The 19425-nt window shown below is 50.2% G+C and overlaps 1 protein-coding gene across 1 annotated transcript in view; it reads left to right on the top strand.

The window, feature by feature from the left end:
* CROCC (ciliary rootlet coiled-coil, rootletin) overlaps positions 1-19425 on the top strand; it is a 113188-nt gene that overhangs the window by 81677 nt on the left and 12086 nt on the right. The window contains exons 24-34 of the mRNA XM_068107260.2: positions 672-892; positions 1001-1160; positions 1721-1888; positions 4493-5008; positions 6716-6836; positions 12481-12578; positions 12648-12845; positions 12990-13202; positions 13299-13412; positions 13609-13872; positions 15526-15657. Coding sequence (XP_067963361.2) covers positions 672-892; positions 1001-1160; positions 1721-1888; positions 4493-5008; positions 6716-6836; positions 12481-12578; positions 12648-12845; positions 12990-13202; positions 13299-13412; positions 13609-13872; positions 15526-15657 — 2205 coding nt within the window. The remainder of the gene's footprint in view (positions 1-671; positions 893-1000; positions 1161-1720; positions 1889-4492; positions 5009-6715; positions 6837-12480; positions 12579-12647; positions 12846-12989; positions 13203-13298; positions 13413-13608; positions 13873-15525; positions 15658-19425) is intronic.

The raw sequence follows: 19425 nt of genomic DNA, 5'->3' as shown, positions 1-19425 counted from the left end.
AGGGACATTCAATAGCTTGTAGAAAATGTTGAACAATAGAAAATATGGGACATTCAATAGCTTGTAGAAAATGTTGAACAATAGAAAATAAGGGACATTCAATAGCTTGTAGAAAATGTCGAACAATAGAAAATAAGGGACATTCAATAGCTTGTAGAAAATGTTGAACAATAGAAAATATGGGACATTCAATAGCTTGTAGAAAATGTTGAACAATAGAAAATAAGGGACATTCAATAGCTTGTAGAAAATGTCGAACAATAGAAAATAAGGGACATTCAATAGCTTGTAGAAAATGTCGAACATTTTAGATTTTGATGAAGATCCAGATCCGGCTATTAGAATTTTTAAGTGATTATTCACCATTGGGAGATAGGGGAAAAACAATACATAGCAGGATATCTCAAAAGGTTGTGGACGGATTTGGACGAAACTTGTTGGAACGGTTGTGTGTGTGATAAGGAAGAATCGATTCAATGTTGGTGAAAATCCGGATCCAGCTAGTGGAATTTCTGAAGTGATTATTCACCATTGAGTGATATGGCCAACTAGGTGGAGGTATGCCCTCTACTGAGTGCTGTTCTAGTTGTAAAATGTAAAGTGTATTTATCGACGCATTTATGATGTTACAACATACAAACATTCACTGTGGTCCCTTTCACCTTTTTAAGGTACAGCAGTTGCAGAAAGACGTGAAGCTTGCCGAGAAGATTCGGGAGAGACTGGTTAATGACCTGGAGATGGCTCGGCATGAACTGGATGAGGGAACAACGCAGGAAGTACATGACAGTTGCAAAGCGCTGGAGAAGGAAGTGCAGGAGTGTGAGGTGCTACGCAAATCCAACCGGGATCTCAGGGACATGCTTCGCTGCTCCGAGAGTGAGAGAGTCAGGTAACTTAAACCTGGTGGTGTTCGCTCAGTGTGCTGTGGCTTCATAATCCTCATAACCGTATATTCCCTGCTTTTCCTCGGATTCTTGTCCATCTGAATCGCTTGCAGGCTAAAGCTAGCTGTAGAGGAGAACGAGCGACGCGTCGTGGTATGTGAAAAAGCAATGGCTGAGATGCGACAGGATGCTTCCGAAGTGCGTGCTAAGCTGCGCGAAGCAGAGCAGGGTCACCTCAATGCGAGGCGGGAGGTGCAGGAGGCAAGGCGCCAGGTGGGTTCTTTGATATATTTCTTTCTCTCTCCTTCACTCTTTGTGCACTTTTGCCCTCTCATTAGCTTCTCCCAATCTAAAGCATCCCTCTCTCTCTTCATACCCTCCATGTTTGCCTTCCTGCAATCTAATAGCCTTACTCTGCTATCCTGAACTCTATCTCTTAACAGAATCCTTGCACACCCTATGTTGTGGTCACTTGATCCTAAATGCTCCCCAACCACCACCTCCACCATATTGGGTCATTACTTAAAAGGAGGTCTAACACTACACTCCCCCTCGTGGGCTTATCTCCAATTGGGTTAGAAAGCAATCCTGGTCTCAGTCTTGGAAACCCTCATCTGCTCTTTCCCTGTTCCTGGACCCAATCTATCCCTGGCAAGTTAATACCCCCCATAACAATACTGTCTTTTCCCCAGATTGCCATAACCCCTCCTATGTTCTCCTTCCTATCACACCTATTATATCTTGTAGCCTCAGAATCCTGTCCTCAAACAACTCTCCTCATAAAACGGTGTCTTGTTTACTTGATCTGTATCATGTTTTTTGTTTGTTTGTAGGTTCAGTGTCTGGATGCAGAGTGCTGCCAGCGGAGAGATGAACTTTCTGACCTGCATGAGAGGCTTGCGGAAGAACGTCAGCATGTGGAGAATCGGCATGCAGAGAGTGAGGCACAGAGTGTGCGACTCGCCGAGAGCGATAAAAATCTCCTCAATCACACCAAAAAGGTGCCTCAAAGGGGAATATTGTGGTGGGACTCTGTAGTTTGTTACAAACATTGGAATCAAACATTCTACAAGGGCGAGAGCAGGATTTAAGTCGTGCAGCAGATCTGGATTTAATGCCATGGGCATGAATGCCACCTGCATTATCAGTGAAGCAGGGCCTAGGCTGGACAGAACCTTCTCTACCATCTAGTTGGGTGAGAAGTCCAGTCGGCGGTCGGTACGATGGGATAAGATGAGGACATAGTGAGGACGAGTTGGCTACATGAGATTTGGAAGCGAACACTGAGTTTGCGTAAGTTACAGAACAAGTCTGCCTTACTTTGGGCAGTCTGCAGAAAGACCATTGGAGGTGAGAGACGGGATAGAGGGGGAGTAGACTCCAGAGACAGACAAGGTAACCACCATGACTTGGACGAAGGAGACCGATTGGAGAGTCAATCCTTGAGATTTGTAACATGATGATTCCCGGTTTGACTCGGTATGGACCCACCCGTTTCGAGTCTTACGTAGAGAATGAAATTACCCTCATTTTGCTTCGACCAAAGGTAAAGGCCAAAACATCAGTACCTTTTCATCTTTCACAGCGGATAAATCGACCATTTTCTTCCTGTTTTTATTAAACTTACCATCAGTTGGGTTACCTTTCCACGTTGAGAAAGCAAGCTGCTTGACCACGACCGCCTCCCCGCAGGATTCGGTGTATCGGATGTGAGGTAATGGATAGGATCTCCGCAGACGGGATGTGAAACTATATCGATATCAACCAGGTGGAATCGATATTGGGTACTGTGGAGATCATGGCCCAGTCCTTTACTGAGAGGGCAGATTGAAGTCCCTGCAAGTTGGGCTGTGCGAAAAGGCTCATCTTCCATCATTGAGGTTGTTTCATTACAATAGCAAAGATATGTGGGCCTTGACAAGAACATGTATTGTGGTTTATGAGGCCTTCCGGTTTACAAGAATTATGAGTCGCTGAAGGCCTTTGCTGCAAAAGAGGCAGAAAAGGAACGGGCTAAGTTGGTTAGAAAGTTGGTCTTTCCCAGGTTCAGGAGGGAGGACGTTCCAGTTATAGGAATGCGAGTTGGGTCAGACACACGGAGTCGCTGAAGGCCTTTGCTGCAATGCCACCGCTGTTTGTTGCAGAACTGACGCATAGTCAGCTCGAATGTTGGCTTTTGAAATCGCTGCAGATGAGGAATAGAGAGTTGGAATGGATGATTACGAGGTGATCCATATTAGAGGAAGTATAGAGAGTCTTGAAGGACTGGAGACACTGATGGAAGGACACACTTTCCCTTTGACTGCGATAGCCATGTTGGAAGTATAAAAGTAGTGACAGCACTTGTTTTTTTATGCATTTCCTCAATTGTGTCTTTCTATTTTGCTCATAAAACATCAAAATCCAATGTAGGTTGAACAAATGAATATTTGTATTGTTTACAAATCCCAAGCATGTCTTTATTATTCCCCTACCCGGAGAGGCCTATAGGTTTGCTCTCCGTCTGTCCGTCTATACTCTTTTTCCCGTACTCTTTAACATATCCAACTGAAACTTGGTACCTGGCTTTATTATGATAAGTTACAGAACAAGTGTGAGTTTCTTGGTATTTCACCAATTTTTCACGGAGTTCTGCCCTTTTTGCATGGAACAAGAATATTCATCGGGACTGGTAGGGGACGTGTATTACATGCAGCATGTAGCGTGTAGCAAAGGGGAGTGAGGGGTCAGAATGGGTAGGACCCAGGGGGAAGGAGCTGAAGAAGATGAAGGGGGTATGTGGGTACATTGTGGGCAGCCTGAGGCAGACGTGTATAAAAATGGCTGCTTCATCGACAGGGTCGCTTTCATATCATTGTCTACGTTAGCCTGAAATAGTCAGTTACCCATAGAGTGCCCACACAATTTGTTTCTCTTTTTTTCCCACCTGTGGAACCAACTTTCACATTTCCTTCTCGTTATGCCCTCCAGGTCTTCAAGAAAGCTGTTCACCACCATCTCGGATCATTCCCAATCCAGCACCATTACCTTTTCTAACCTCGTTTAACCTCCACCTAAACATTGCATATGTGTCCATCTTGTCTGCCCCTTGCATTCTCCTCTACCCCACATCTTTAGCCACACCTGTTGTTTCTCCATCTTTGTTTATTTTCTCCTTCCGCCATGCCGTTGGCGTTTTCCCATTCTCCTTCTGCCGTTCCTTTTGTTATGTTGCATCCTGATCCGTTCTGTGTTCCAGCTCTTCCGGGACTGTATTAGAACAGGCCCATACCTGATGTAATTCCATCCTTAGTCATCCAAACTCCCTACTCAGTCACTTTCCAACACATAGTAGAAACTCATCAAGTCTATCTCTTCAAAGCTCTCCTTTTTCTTCCATTACTTCACTGGTGGGAAGTGATAAGGATATCGATTTATTCAGACGAACGTTTCACCTGAGAGAAGGTGATGTCTGGCGGTCACAAGTAACCTTTAACACTTGCATGGACATCTCATTGGTCGGCTGTACAAAAACAAGAATTCGCTGTATCAGACTTGTTTTTTTTCATATCAGAGCGACGGTGGTTTAATGTTTTTACATTGGGTGGTTTGTCATGTGATCACAGGTTTCAGATCTGCAGGCATTACTCGCAGACAGTGAGGAGCGTCGTAAGCGCTTGGAGCGCGAGCGACATACAGAAGTCCTGGAGGAGCAGGCGGCACAAGGGCAACAGGCCGACGATGCCCGCGATCTAGCCGTCCGGTTGGTCGCCGCGGAGTCGGAGGCGGGGGGTTTGAGAGGCCGGCTGGTCGAGGCCGAGGCGCGACTTTCGGCGACCGAAGCCGAGACGGAAAAGCTGGCGGACGCGCGACAGGAACTCGATCGCCGAGTGTCCACCATGTTGTCCTCTCTGCAACGGACACTGGGCATTGGGAAAAACGCGCGGACGCGCAGCCTGTCACCTCCGTCACGGCCTGGAAAACGCTCGACCCGCATCGCCCGCTCACAATCACCGCCCCGCGCCACCAGATTGTACTCGTCGTCACACACGGGACTATCTGAGAAGGTAATCGACCTGGAGGTCGTAACCGGGGCCCTAGAAGACTTTGCTACGGAGATCCGAGCGAATCAAGAGGAGCGGGTATGTGCCTCGCAGCATTTCCGGTTTCAGTTAGTGTTTTACTTGGTTCATAATATGGCAACAGTGACCTTCGTCATTTGTCAGAAATGTAAATATTTTGTGTTTGTCCTTGTACCTTCTGTCATTAGCATTGTTGTTTTGTGTTGTTTTGTCATGTATTCTTGTCCACGTTGATCACTGTTTGGTTCATCACCATAGTTTACCACTGATAAATCAGCAGTCATTTTGATAATTGTGGTGTAATCTTGTTGTTGGCCCTCATTCTGTAAATGGAGGTTGTCTTTTTGTTTACATGTAAAAAGGTGTTGGTTTGTTATTGATGGTGTTGGTTTGTTATTGATGGTGGTGTGGTTGGTGGTTGTGGAGGTGTTGGTTTGTTATTGATGGTGGTGTGGTTGGTGGTTGTGGAGGTGTTGGTTTGTTATTGATGGTGGTGTGGTTGGTGGTTGTGGAGGTGTTGGTTTGTTATTGATGGTGGTGTGGTTGGTGGTTGTGGAGGTGTTGGTTTGTTATTCATGGTGGTGTGGTTGGTGTTTGTGGAGGTGTTGGTTTGTTATTGATGGTGGTGTGGTTGGTGGTTGTGGAGGGGGTTGGTTTGTTATTGATGGTGGTGTGGTTGGTGGTTGTGGAGGTGTTGGTTTGTTATTGATGGTGGTGTGGTTGGTGGTTGTGGAGGTCTTGGTTTGTTATTGATGGTGGTGTGGTTGTGGAGGTGTTATTGATGGTGTTGGAGTTGGTGGTTGTGGAGGTATTGGTTTGTTATTGATGGTGGTGGGGTTGATGGTTGTGGAGGTATTGGTTTGTTATTGATGGTGGTGTGGTTGTGGAGGTGTTGGTTTGTTATTGATGGATTGATGGTGGTGTGGTTGGTGGTTGTGGAGGTGTTGGTTTGTTTTTGATGGTGGTGTGGTTGGTGGTTGTGGAGGTGTTGGTTTGTTATTGATGGTGGTGTGGTTGGTGGTTGTGGAGGTGTTGGTTTGTTATTGATGGTGGTGTGGTTGGTGGTTGTGGAGGTCTTGGTTTGTTATTGATGGTGGTGTGGTTGGTGGTTGTGGAGGTCTTGGTTTGTTATTGATGGTGGTGTGGTTGGTGGTTGTGGAGGTATTGGTTTGTTATTGATGGTGCTGTGGTTGGTGGCTGTGGAGGTGTTGGTTTGTTATTGATGGATTGATGGTGGTGTGGTTGGTGGTTGTGGAGGTATTGGTTTGTTATTGATGGTGGTGTGGTTGGTGGTTGTGGAGGTGTTGGTTTGTTATTGATGGTGCTGTAGTTGGTGGTTGTGGAGGTGTTGGTTTGTTATTGATGGTGGTGTGGTTGGTGGTTGTGGAGGTCTTGGTTTGTTATTGATGGTGGTGTGGTTGGTGGTTGTGGAGGTATTGGTTTATTATTGATGGTGCTGTGGTTGGTGGCTGTGGAGGTGTTGGTTTGTTATTGATGGTGTTGGGGTTGGTGGTTGTGGAGGTGTTGGTTTGTTATTGATGGTGGTGGGGTTGGTGGTTGTGGAGGTGTTGGTTTGTTATTGATGGTGGTGGGGTTGGTGGTTGTGGAGGTGTTGGTTTGTTATTGATGGTGGTGGGGTTGGTGGTTGTGGAGGTGTGGGTTTGTTTTTGTGGAAATGGAAATTATAGAGATAATTGTTTATGTGGTGTTAATGGTGCAGATCTCATTGTGGTGGTTGTGGTTGTGGTTTCTCTTTTCTTGTTGTAGGACGAGTTAAACGAGCGCTATGTAAAGCTGTCGGTACAGTTAACAGAGACGGAGACTCGAGGTGACGAGATATTGGCCAAACTTGAGCAGGTCCAGCTTTCATTGGATGAGAGTCGAAAAGGTTTGACCTACCACTTACCTTATCTGTTACTGCTTTGACTCACCTACCACTCACCGTGTGTGTTACTGTACTCACTCTCAACAAACAGTCTACCTGTGTGATTCTGCACTTGCTCTGTGCGATCACGACACTCACTTTGACGTGGGATTGTTTTGAGAGATAATGTGGTGTTTTGAGACATAATGTGGTGTTTTGAGACATAATGTGGTGTTTTGAGACATAATGTGGTGTTTTGAGACATAATTTGGTGTTTTGAGACATAATGTGGTGTTTTGAGACATAATGTGGTGTTTTGAGACATAATGTGGTGTTTTGAGACATAATGTGGTGTTTTGAGACATAATGTGGTGTTGTAGCGGTTACCGCTGGATGCACACAATCGCCTTGCACCGGCCAGAACACGGCCAGACGCGCCTCTCCCGGGCATGCCCGGACTCACTGTTCCCGGGCACGCCCGAACCTCCCGGGCACGCCCGGTCTCGTCTTTCCCGGGCATGCCCGCTCTCGCCTTTCCAGGGCTCGCCCAGAGCGTCCGGGCATGCCCGCTATCGCCTTTTCAGGGCTCGCCCAGAGCGTCCGGGCATGCCCGCTATCGCCTTTCCAGGGCTCGCCCAGAGCGTCCGGGCATGCCCGCTATCGCCTTTCCAGGGCTCGTCCAGAGCGCCCGGGCACGCCCAGCCTCGACTTGCCAGGCCGCAGCCAAACACGCCCGGGCAGGTCCAGACTCGCCTTTCCAAGGCTCGCCCTTGACACCCGGGCATGCCCGGTATAGCTTTTGCCGGGCAAACTTCCCGACATAAATGTGTATATATATTGCTGCCCGATAAACGGGCTTGTCAGAATACCTGAGCTGTTTTGTTTCAATAAAGCAACTCGGACGAATTCCGTCTTTGGTCGCGTCAATTCTTTCGACTCGCGTTGGAGTGCAGTTCCTTCATTGGTGATCTACCGACATGGATACGGCAGTGACGCTTAAACTGCCTACCTTCTGGGAGGCACACGCGGCTGTTTGGTTCGCTCAGGCGGACTCTCAGTTCGCCCTGCGAGGCATCACCGCGGACGACACCCGCTTCCACCATGTTGTGGCGGTGCTCGGTTCCGCCACCGCGGCCCGCGCCTTGAGCCTCCTCGAGCACCCGCCGGCTGCTGACAAATACGACGCGCTGAAGACACTCCTCCTCGACGCTTTCGCCCTCTCACCGGCAGCACGCGCACGGCGCCTGCTCGCTCTGCCCGAGCTCGGCGACACGCGCCCGTCCGAGCGCATGGACTATATGCTCTCGTTGCTCGGTGAGCACTCTCCGGATTTTCTGTTCCGCGAGCTGTTCCTTCGCCAGCTGCCTCACCCGGTACGCCTCGCCCTGGCTGGCACGTTGATCACGGATTCCCGCGCCCTCGCCAGGGAAGCCGATAAGATCTCCTCGGCGGGCCAGCACATCGGCGCGGTTACCTGGAGCCCGCCGCCGTCCGAGGCGACACCCGAGCGCCCTGCGCGGTTGGAGGCCGAACTGCCGGTGCAACTGGCGGCCGCCACGCCGCACCGCCCACTTCCGACACGACGGCCGGGGCCTCCACCTGACCGGGCGTGGTGTTATTACCACGCCAGGTTCGGACACAAGGCTCGGACGTGCCGGCCCCCGTGCACTTTCGGCAGGTCGGGAAACGGCCGGGCCGGCGTTCATTCCCAGCCATGAGCGCCGGCCACTCGGGCAACTTGCTGTTTATTCGGGACAAAGCGTCTGGGCGGCGTTTCCTGTGTGACACCGGCGCCCAACTGAGTGTCATACCCGCCTCCGAGCAGGACAGGCGGGACGCCGTTTGCGGCCCCTCTTTGGTCGCTGCTAATGGCTCGGCCATACGCACTTTCGGCCCACGCGTCGTCACCCTCTGCTTCGGCAGCCAGCGTTTTCAATGGACGTTTGTGACCGCCTGCGTCCCCATGGCTTTGCTGGGCGCCGACTTCCTCTGCGCGCACGGGCTGCTGGTCGACGTCAAACGTCGTCGCCTTGTCAACGCCGAGACCTTCAGCTCCCTGGCGTGCACGATGAGCAGCTCCGCGCCGACCGAACTGGCGTGCGCCCTCCCGGCAGCGAACGAGTTCGCTCGCCTGCTCGCGGAATTCCCGGCCCTCACGCGGCCGACGTTTTCGGCCGTCGCGGTGCGGCACGGGATCGAGCACCACATACCCACTACGGGCCCGCCGGTCTACGCCAGGGCCCGCCGCCTCGACCCGGCCAAGCTCGCCGTGGCGAAGGCCGAGTTCGACGCGTTGGAGCACCTCAGCATCGTGCGGCGCTCCGATAGCGCGTGGGCCTCGCCACTGCACATCGTGCCAAAGCCGGGGGGTGGATGGCGCCCGTGTGGCGACTACCGCCGTCTCAACGACGCTACCACCCCCGACAGGTACCCGATCCCGCATATTCAGGACATTTCCGCCCGTTTGGCGGGACGGGTCATCTTTTCGAAAATTGACCTGATACGGGGCTACCACCAGGTACCTGTCCGGGCGGCCGACGTCCCGAAGACGGCCGTCATCACGCCGTTCGGCCTGTTCGAATTTTTGCGGATGCCGTTTGGCCTCAAGAACGCGGCCCAGGCGTTCCAGCGCTTGATGGACGGCGTGCTGCGCGACCTGCCGTTTCTTTTCGTCTATCTGGACGATATCCTCGTCGCCAGCACGTCCCGCGCCGAGCACCTCCTCCACCTCCGAACACTGTTCGGTCGCCTCAGCGAGCACGGCTTAATTGTCAACCCGGTCAAATGCCACTTCGGCGCGACGACCGTTGACTTTTTGGGCCACCGCATCACCAAGACCGGGGCCGTGCCGCTGCCGACCAAGGTCGAGGCCATCACCACGTTCCCGCGTCCCCGTTCCATCAAGGCCCTCCAAGAGTTCCTCGGCATGGTGAATTTTTATCACCGATTCGTGCCCCGCGCTGCTCAGCTCATGCGGCCCCTTTACGAGGCAAGCCGGCCAAGCATGACATTGTTTGGTCCGCGGCCATGGACGCGGCCTTCGCCAGCGCCAAACGGGCCCTCGCCGACGCAACGCTGCTGGCTCACTCGGTGCTCAACGCGCCCATCGCCCTCACTACGGACGCCTCCAACTACGCGGTGGGCGCCGTCCATGAGCAATGGGTGGACGGGGTTTGGCAGCCACTCGCTTTTTTCAGCCGGCAACTCCGGCCGAACGAGTTAAACTACAGCACGTTCGACCGCGAGCTGCTCGGGCTATTCCTGGCCGTTCGCCATTTCCGACACCTCCTGGAGGGCCGCCCGTTCACGGCTTTCGTCGACCACAAGCCGTTGGTCTACGCAATGGCTAAGGTCACGGAGCCGTGGTCGGCCCGCCAGCAGCGCCACCTCTCCGCCGTGTCGGAGTTCACCACGGACATCCGGCACGTCGCCGGCAAAGACAACGCCGTGGCCGACTGTCTTTCTCGGGCCAGCGCGAACGCGGTCCACCCCGGCGTGGACTTCGCGCTCATGGCGGCCGACCAGACCACCGACGCCTCGGTGCAGGCACTCCGTGCGGCGGACACGGGCCTCCGCCTGGCCGACATTCCCTTCGCGGGCACCGTCCTGCTCTGCGACGTCTCCCAGGGCCAGCCTCGCCCCATCGTGCCCGTTTCCTGGCAGCGCCGCATCTTCGCCTCCATCCACGGCCTTTCTCACCCGGGCCGGAAAGCTTCTCAGAAGCTGGTGTCGGCGCGTTTCGTCTGGCACGGCCTTCGACGAAACATCCGCGACTGGGCCAACGCCTGCACGGCCTGCCAGCGGGTCAAGGTCCACCGCCACACCCAGGCCCTGCTGGCACCTTTCGCCGTGCCTGAACGGCGTTTCGACCACGTCTACGTGGACCTGGTGGGTCCCCTGCCCCCCTCGCGGGGGTTCACCCACCTGCTCACCATGGTGGACAGGACCACCAGGTGGCCGGAGGCCGTGCCCCTCGCCTCCACCACCACCGCCGACGTGGCGCAGGCGTTCATCGCCACCTGGGTCGCGCGCTTCGGCGCACCAGCGGACATCTCGTCCGACCGCGGCCCACAGTTCACGTCTGAGCTTTGGGGCGCGGTCGCCCGTTCGTTGGGGGTCACGCTGCACCGCACCACGGCCGACCACCCCCAAGCCAACGGGTTGTGCGAGCAGTTTCACCGCTCCATGAAGGCCGCACTCATGGCCGGCCTTCAGGACGACGGTTGGGCCGACCGGCTGCCGTGGGTCCTTTTGGGCCTTCGCACGGCCCCCAAGGAAGACCTCCAGGCGTCCGCCGCCGAGCTCGTCTACGGCCAGCCGCTCCGCGTCCCGGGCGAATTCGTGCCCGACGCTACCAGTCCCTGGTCCGCCGCTCGCCAGCGCTCGGACCTCCAGGAGGCCGCCCGACGATTTGCCCCCGTGCCGACGTCCCGCCACGGTGGCCCCCAGTCCTACGTCCCCCCGCGCTTCGCACAGCGGAGTACGTCTTTGTGCGTCATGACGCGCACCGGGGGCCACTCCGGCCGCCGTACGACGGGCCCTTCCGGGTCCTGCGACGGGGCGACAAGTCTTTCATCGTCGACTTCGGCGTCCGGCCGGACCGGATTTCTGTGGACCGCCTCAAACCGGCGCACATGGACGTCGACCGACCACCACGGTTGGCCCTTCCTCCGCGGCGAGGCCGCCCCCCGTCCACAGTTCCCCCCGCTCGACCACCGACCACCACGTCGGACCCCTCCCCACGACCCTCCAGGGGTCGCTTCGGCCGGGTCATCCGGACCCCCCTTAAATTGACCCTGCCGGTGCAGGTCGATTCTGGAGGGGCGTGTGTAGCGGTTACCGCTGGATGCACACAATCGCCTTGCACCGGCCAGAACACGGCCAGACGCGCCTCTCCCGGGCATGCCCGGACTCACTGTTCCCGGGCACGCCCGAACCTCCCGGGCACGCCCGGTCTCGTCTTTCCCGGGCATGCCCGCTCTCGCCTTTCCAGGGCTCGCCCAGTGCGTCCGGGCATGCCCGCTATCGCCTTTTCAGGGCTCGCCCAGAGCGTCCGGGCATGCCCGCTATCGCCTTTCCAGGGCTCGCCCAGAGCGTCCGGGCATGCCCGCTATCGCCTTTCCAGGGCTCGTCCAGAGCGCCCGGGCACGCCCAGCCTCGACTTGCCAGGCCGCAGCCAAACACGCCCGGGCAGGTCCAGACTCGCCTTTCCAAGGCTCGCCCTTGACACCCGGGCATGCCCGGTATAGCTTTTGCCGGGCAAACTTCCCGACATAAATGTGTATATATATTGCTGCCCGATAAACGGGCTTGTCAGAATACCTGAGCTGTTTTGTTTCAATAAAGCAACTCGGACGAATTCCGTCTTTGGTCGCGTCAATTCTTTCGACTCGCGTTGGAGCGCAGTTCCTTCAGTGTTTTGAGACATAATGTGGTGTTTTGAGACATAATGTGGTGTTTTGAGACATAATGTGGTGTTTTGAGACATAATGTGGTGTTTTGAGACATAATGTGGTGTTTTGAGACACAATGTGGTGTTTTGAGACATAATGTGGTGTTTTGAGACATAATGTGGTGTTTTGAGACATAATGTGGTGTTTTGAGACATAATGTTGTGTTTTGAGACACCTGCTGTTTTCGACATGATTTGTTATCGTGCGAATTGTAGAAAAGAAGAGAGTTGATGTGCAGCTGGAGAATGCGCGTACAGCACTGCTCCTTCAGGAAGAGGCACTGATGCGCAGTGAGCTGGCGAGGAGCAAACTGGTACGACCGACGGGTTGGGAAATGGTAGCTTACGAGTAAGTACTTAACAGGGCGCTTGATTTCTCTCAGGAGGAGAAGGGGAAGATCCACGTGGCCGAGATTGAGAAACTAGAGGGACAGCGGCAGCATCTTTCCGAAGCAATGGAGGCAGCACGTACAAGTGGCTCAAAACTCGAGGCAAAGCTCCAGGATCTGGAAATAGATTTCAGGGACCGGGAGCCTGAAATGTTGGCACTGCGGAGGCAAGTGGAGAGACTGCAGCAGCAGGTTTGTAATACCATGTGGTTCAGAGCATTTACTTGTGGTTCAACATATGGCACAGGTGGATACAATATCTTGTGAATATACAATATCTTCAGTCATTGTGATCCATCGGTACTGACCAGTAATGACACCTTGGTTTGTTTGAAGGTTTCCGAGAGTGAAGAGCGAGCTATGGAATTCCGCATTTCTTCAGAAACCTTGTCGATGCAACTCTCGATGACCAAGGAAGCTGAAGTTCGGCTCAAGAAACGTTTGGAGGAACTGAATGCCGATCTTTCCAGGAGATCCAAGGACTGTGCACGGCTTGCGGACATGGAGCGCAAGCTTCGCTCGAGCGAGCAAGGAACACAGGCATTGCAGGTAAGCAGTTATTAGTTTTCGACAAGGTTCACTTGAAACGATGGAATTGGTTTTAAACTTGCATTCGCAATGTGTTGAGTGTCTCTTTTGTTTCAGGAACAGCTTATGGAAGTGATTCATGGTGCGGAGAAAATGAGGCATGAGCAACAAAAGCTCGACACGGAGAGGGTTCGGAGCAAAATGGAGGCCGAAACGAGGAGCCAGCAACAGGTCAAAAGGATTTGCGTCAAAGGGATTCTCAGTGGCATTAAGGAATGGCAGACGATGGTTATAAGGTCATGGGGAAACAAGATTTGAAGGAGTTTAGGGGCAACGAGCTTGTGGGGGTCAGGAGGGGGTGCAGGGGAAGATATGCTAGAAGATTCACGCGTTGTAGGTGAATTCGACCGCTTTTGTTTCATTTCAGGTACTGAAGCAATGGCAAGATCGTGAGGAGAAGGCACAGCTGGAACTTGGAGAAATGAAGGAGGAGCTGAGGAAGCTGCAGGTCGAGCTGGCACAGGTGCAAAGGGAACTTGGGGAGCTGCGGAGGGAGAGGCAGAAGTTGCAAGCAGAGCTGTTTGAGTTGCAAGAAGAACGTCGAGCACTGAAAGAGCGATTGGCCTCTCTACACCGATCACACGTTTTTATTGAGGGGGAAAACCAGGGACTTCGGAACAATATACACAAGGTATGAGTGGGAATGGAATCATCTGTCTTTGAATGTTTGTTTACAGTGTAATAAAGGTGTCAATGTTTGTTTACAGTGTATTAGTGTTTGCAGTTTCGTCCAAATCCGTCCACAACTTTTTGAGATATCCTGCTATGTATCGCTTTTCACCCTACTGAATGGTGAAGAATCACTTTTAAAAAGCCTACTAGCCGGATCCGGATCTGGAACTTCACCAAAATTGAACAAATTATTCCTTGTCACACACCAAACATCTCCACCAAATTTCCTCCAAATCCGTCCACAACTTTTTGAGATATCCTGTTTTGTATAATTTTTGGCCCAATCTCCCAATGGTGAAGAATCACTTAAAAAATTAAATAATTCCCATATCGGAATCCATATTCAGGTCTTCACCAAAGTCGAATCGATTAGTCCTTGTCAGACTCCCAACCTCTCCACCAAGTTTCGTCCAAATCTGTCCACAACGTTTGGAGATATCCTGTTTTGTATCATTTTTGGCCCAATCTCCCAATGGTGAAGAATCACTTAAAAAATTAAATAATTCCCATATCGGAATCCATATTCAGGTCTTCACCAAAATCGAATCGATTAGTCCTTGTCAGACTCCCAACCTCTCCACCAAGTTTCGTCCAAATCCGTCCACAACGTTTGGAGATATCCTGCTATGTATCGTGTTTGGCCCTATCTCCCAATGTTGAAGATTCACTTTTAAAAAATCTTGTAGCCGGATCCGAATCCGGATCTTCACCAAAATCTAATCATTTCGTCCATGTCACATACGCATCTCTGCCAAATTTCGTCTGAATTCGTCCACAACTTTTTGAGATATCTTGCTCACAAACAGACAGACAGGGGTGAACACATAACCTCCATCCACCTTGGTGGTCGAGGTAATCTATCTATAATTCCAGTAATCTCTGTGTGTATGTGTGTGTGTATGTGTGTGTGTATGTGTGTGTGTCTGTGTGTTTGTCTGCGACCGCTGTTTCTCGACAACCACGGGTCCGATATACTTGAAACTTGCCAGGTATATTGCTGGGGACCTGAGGATGTGCCTTTTCAAGGTTTCATATTAATCGGAGAAGTAGTTACCGAGCTATGGCGATTTATTTACCAAACTCCGCAAGCCGTTCGCTTTGGCTTTGCGAATGGACCAAACCATTTCATGTAAATAGAGGGGGGGGATTGTCACCGTACTCGCAAGCCGTTCGCTTTGGCTTTGCGAATGGACCAAACCATTTCATGTAAATAGAGGGGGGGGATTGTCACCGTACTCGCAAGCCGTTCGCTTTGGCTTTGCGAATGGACCAAACCATTTCATGTAAATAGAGGGGGGGGATATAATTTTAGATATATATATAGTACGGGCACGCCCTAGTAACCATAATGAAGCACGTTTTGTACCGAGTGTTAGGGTGTAGCCGTGGTGATAATAAAATGTAAGTGAGGAAGGATTGCTGGTAGTGTCTCCAAGTATAATGTACATTGTGATTTGGGAAAAGGATTTGCTCATGAATGATGTGTAAGATGTGTTGTGGCTGTCAACTTATTGCTGGAAGGCAGAATTCGTTTAATTTCACCAGTTAAGAAGGGAATTGATGTTTTCTGTCCATGGGACTGGTTGCATGTTGCTGAACATCACGTGACCAGATGGAGCAAGACAAACAGCGGCTGGAAGAGCAGGCTCTGCGGCTGGCAGCAGAGCGAGAGCAGACAGACCGCCTTCTGTCTGCCTGTGAGCAGGAGCGCTCAAATGTCAGGCAACAAGCACAACGTCTCCAGGTTCTTTAGAGCCCTGTTACACTTTAGTGTGCAAGTCTTTGTCAGGTGTGTGTGTGTGTGTGTGTAAATGTGTCAGGTTTGTGTGTGAATGTGTCAGGTTTGTGTGTAAATGTGTCAGGTTTGTGTGTAAATGTGTCAGGTTTGTGTGTAAATGTGTCAAGCGTGTGTGTAAATGTGTCAGGTTTGTGTGTAAATGTGTCAGGTTTGTGTGTAAATGTGTCAGGTTTGTGTGTAAATGTGTCAGGTTTGTGTATGAAAGTGTCAGGTTTGTGTGTAAATGTGTCAGGCTTGTGTGTAAATGTTTCAGGCTTGTGTGTAAATGTGTCAGGCTTATGTGTAAATGTGTCAGGCTTGTGTGTAAATGTGTCAGGTTTGTGTGTGAATATCAGGTTTGTGTGTAAATGTGTCAGGCTTGTGTGTAAACGTCAGGCTTGTGTGTAAATGTGTCAGGCTTGTGTGTAAACGTCAGGCTTGTGTGTAAACGTGTCAGGTTTGTGTGTAAATGTGTCAGGTTTGTGTGTAAATGTCAGGCTTGTGTGTAAATGTGTCAGGCTTGTGTGTAAACTTCAGGCTTGTGTGTAAACGTGTCAGGTTTGTGTGTAAATGTGTCAGGTTTGTGTGTGAATGTCAGGTTTGTGTGTAAATGTCAGGCTTGTGTGTAAATGTGTCAGGCTTGTGTGTAAATGTGTCAGGCTTGTGTGTAAACGTGTCAGGTTTGTGTGTGAATGTCAGGTTTGTGTGTAAATGTGTCAGGTTTGTGTGTAAATGTTTCAGGCTTGTGTGTAAATGTGTCAGGCGTATGTGTAAATGTGTCAGGCTTGTGTGTAAATGTGTCAGGTTTGTGTGTGAATGTCAGGTTTGTGTGTGAATGTCAGGTTTGTGTGTAAATGTCAGGTTTGTGTGTAAATGTCAGGCTTGTGTGTAAATGTGTCAGGCTTGTGTGTAAATGTGTCAGGCTTGTGTGTAAATGTGTCAGATTTGTGTGTAAATGTGTCAGGTTTGTGTGTGAAAGTGTCAGGTTTGTGTGTGAAAGTGTCAGGTTTGTGTGTAAATGTGTCAAGCGTGTGTGTAAATGTGTCAGGCTTGTGTGTAAATGTGTCAGGCTTGTGTGTAAATGTGTCAGGTTTGTGTGTAAATGTGTCAGGTTTGTGTGTAAATGTGTCAGGTTTGTGTGTAAATGTGTCAAGCGTGTGTGTAAATGTGTCAGGCTTGTGTGTAAATGTGTCAGGTTTGTGTGTGAATGTGTCAGGTTTGTGTGTAAATGTGTCAGGCATGTGTGTAAATGTGTCAGGCTTGTGTGTAAATGTGTCAGGCTTGTGTGTAAATGTGTCAGGCTTGTGTGTAAATGTGTCAGGCTTGTGTGTAAATGTGTCAGGCCTGTGTGTAAATGTGTCAGGTTTGTGTGTGAATGTGTCAGGTTTGTGTGTAAATGTCAGGTTTGTGTGTAAATGTGTCAGGTTTGTGTGTAAATGTGTCAGGTTTGTGTGTAAATGTGTCAGGTTTGTGTGTAAATGTGTCAGGTTTGTGTGTAAATGTGTCAGGCTTGTGTGTAAATGTGTCAGATTTGTGTGTAAATGTGTCAGGCTTGTGTGTAAATGTGTCAGATTTGTGTGTAAATGTGTCAGATTTGTGTGTAAATGTGTCAGATTTGTGTGTAAATGTGTCAGGTTTGTGTGTGAAAGTGTCAGGTTTGTGTGTAAATGTGTCAGGTTTGTGTGTAAATGTGTCAGGTTTGTGTGTAAATGTGTCAGGTTTGTGTGTAAATGTGTCAGGTTTGTGTGTAAATGTGTCAAGCGTGTGTGTAAATGTGTCAGGCTTGTGTGTAAATGTGTCAGGTTTGTGTGTGAATGTGTCAGGTTTGTGTGTAAATGTGTCAGGCTTGTGTGTAAATGTGTCAGGCTTGTGTGTAAATGTGTCAGGCTTGTGTGTAAATGTGTCAGGCTTGTGTGTGAATGTGTCAGGTTTGTGTGTGAATGTGTCAGGTTTGTGTGTAAATGTCAGGTTTGTGTGTAAATGTGTCAGGTTTGTGTGTAAATTTCAGGTTTGTGTGTAAATGTCAGGTTTGTGTGTAAATGTGTCAGGTTTGTGTGTAAATGTGTCAGATTTGTGTGTGAATGTGTTAGGTTTGTGTGTGAATGTGTTAGGTTTGTGTGTGAATGTGTCAGGTTTGTGTGTAAATGTGTCAGGTTTGTGTGTAAATGTGTCAGGTTTGTGTGTAAATGTGTCAGGTTTGTGTGTAAATGTGTCAGTCTTGTGTGTAAATGTGTTAGGTTTGTGTGTGAATGTGTCAGGTTTGTGTGTAAATGTGTCAGGTTTGTGTGTAAATGTGTCAGGCTTGTGTGTAAATGTGTCAGATTTGTGTGTAAATGTGTTAGGTTTGTGTGTAAATGTGTCTGGTTTGTGTGTAAATGTGTCAGGTTTGTGTGTAAATGTGTCAGGCTTGTGTGTAATTACCAAAGGTCCTGTTGATTAGGTATACATGTAGTAGATAACTGTAATATAACCATACTGTGTCACAAAACCCAAGGCTCTTTGATCGATGGATGTCCAAATGGTGGTTGGATGTAGTTCAAACTTGCATTATCTGTGGGATAAAAGGAGCATTGTACGAGCATACCAGCACGGCACGTCAGAGCCAATGGTGACCCGCTCTTCTCTCCGCTCGCTCTCTCACTTTACTTTACGATTTATATAATCAGAGCAATAACATCTACAAAAGCCCCTCTTCTACAACTGCCCATAATTACAAGTTGGTTATCTTACCAGAAGCCGCTAGAAATTGCTCGTTAAAAAAGGATGGTTCAACTTCTGAAATTTACCAGATACTTCCTGAATTCTCATGATCTTTCCGCACAATAGAAAGTCTAACAACCATATTATAACTTGTCGTCAATTTGTTTTTTTTGACTCCTTTTTTTTTATTTGACTGAGGCCGAGTGAAGCGAGGTCGAGGACGTTTATTCCTGGGATGCGAAACACCATGCAACCCATGCCTACAGGAAATGGACTTTTTGGAACGCCGCCACATTTTCCATCCATTCATCATGTAACTTTGTTTCTCCATGGGTAGGCGTTCTCCATGGGTAAGCATTCTCCATGGGTATGCGTTCTCCATGGGTAGGCGTTCTCCATGGGTAGGCGTTCTCCATGGGTAGGCATTCTCCATGGGTAGGCGTTCTCCATGGGTAGGCGTTCTCCATGGGTAAGCGTTCTCCATGGGTAAGCGTTCTCCATGGGTAGGCGTTCTCCATGGGTAGGCATTCTCCATGGGTAGGCGTTCTCCATGGGTAGGCGTTCTCCATGGGTAGGCGTTCTCCATGGTTAGGCACTCCGATGTTGAATGTTTTGTATCAATCGCTCAAGTGGTTGTGGAGAAAACGAATCAAAAAGAATAAAGGTGAAAAAGTGAGGGCCTCGTCTGAAGTTCCATAACATGGTCATCAGGGATGATTGTGGACACCAATTTCAAGCTTTTTTTTGTGTACAAAGTCGTGGCTTATGGAAGAGCTAGAACACTGAATGGGTCAGGATGCCACAGAACAAAAGGAGCAGCAGAAAGAGAGGGGGAAACTCCAACAACAGGGCCAAGGGAGAAAATAGATGGATACGGACAAACAAAGGATGCATGTAACGATGAGGTGTAGGGGAGAACGTATTGGGTGGACAAGATGGATACAGAAGCAAAATTAGGGGGTGGAGGAGCGTTTCGGGTGGTTTAATGGGTGTAGAAAAGATAATGATTTGGATTGGGGGATGATCTGAGTTGGT

This window comes from Myxine glutinosa, chromosome 2 (genome assembly GCF_964187855.1).
Source record: "Myxine glutinosa chromosome 2, kmMyxGlut1.1, whole genome shotgun sequence".
Taxonomy (NCBI): Eukaryota; Metazoa; Chordata; class Myxini; order Myxiniformes; family Myxinidae; genus Myxine; species Myxine glutinosa.
The sequence above is the reverse complement of the archived record's forward strand: the minus strand, read 5'-3'. Positions and strand labels throughout refer to the sequence as shown.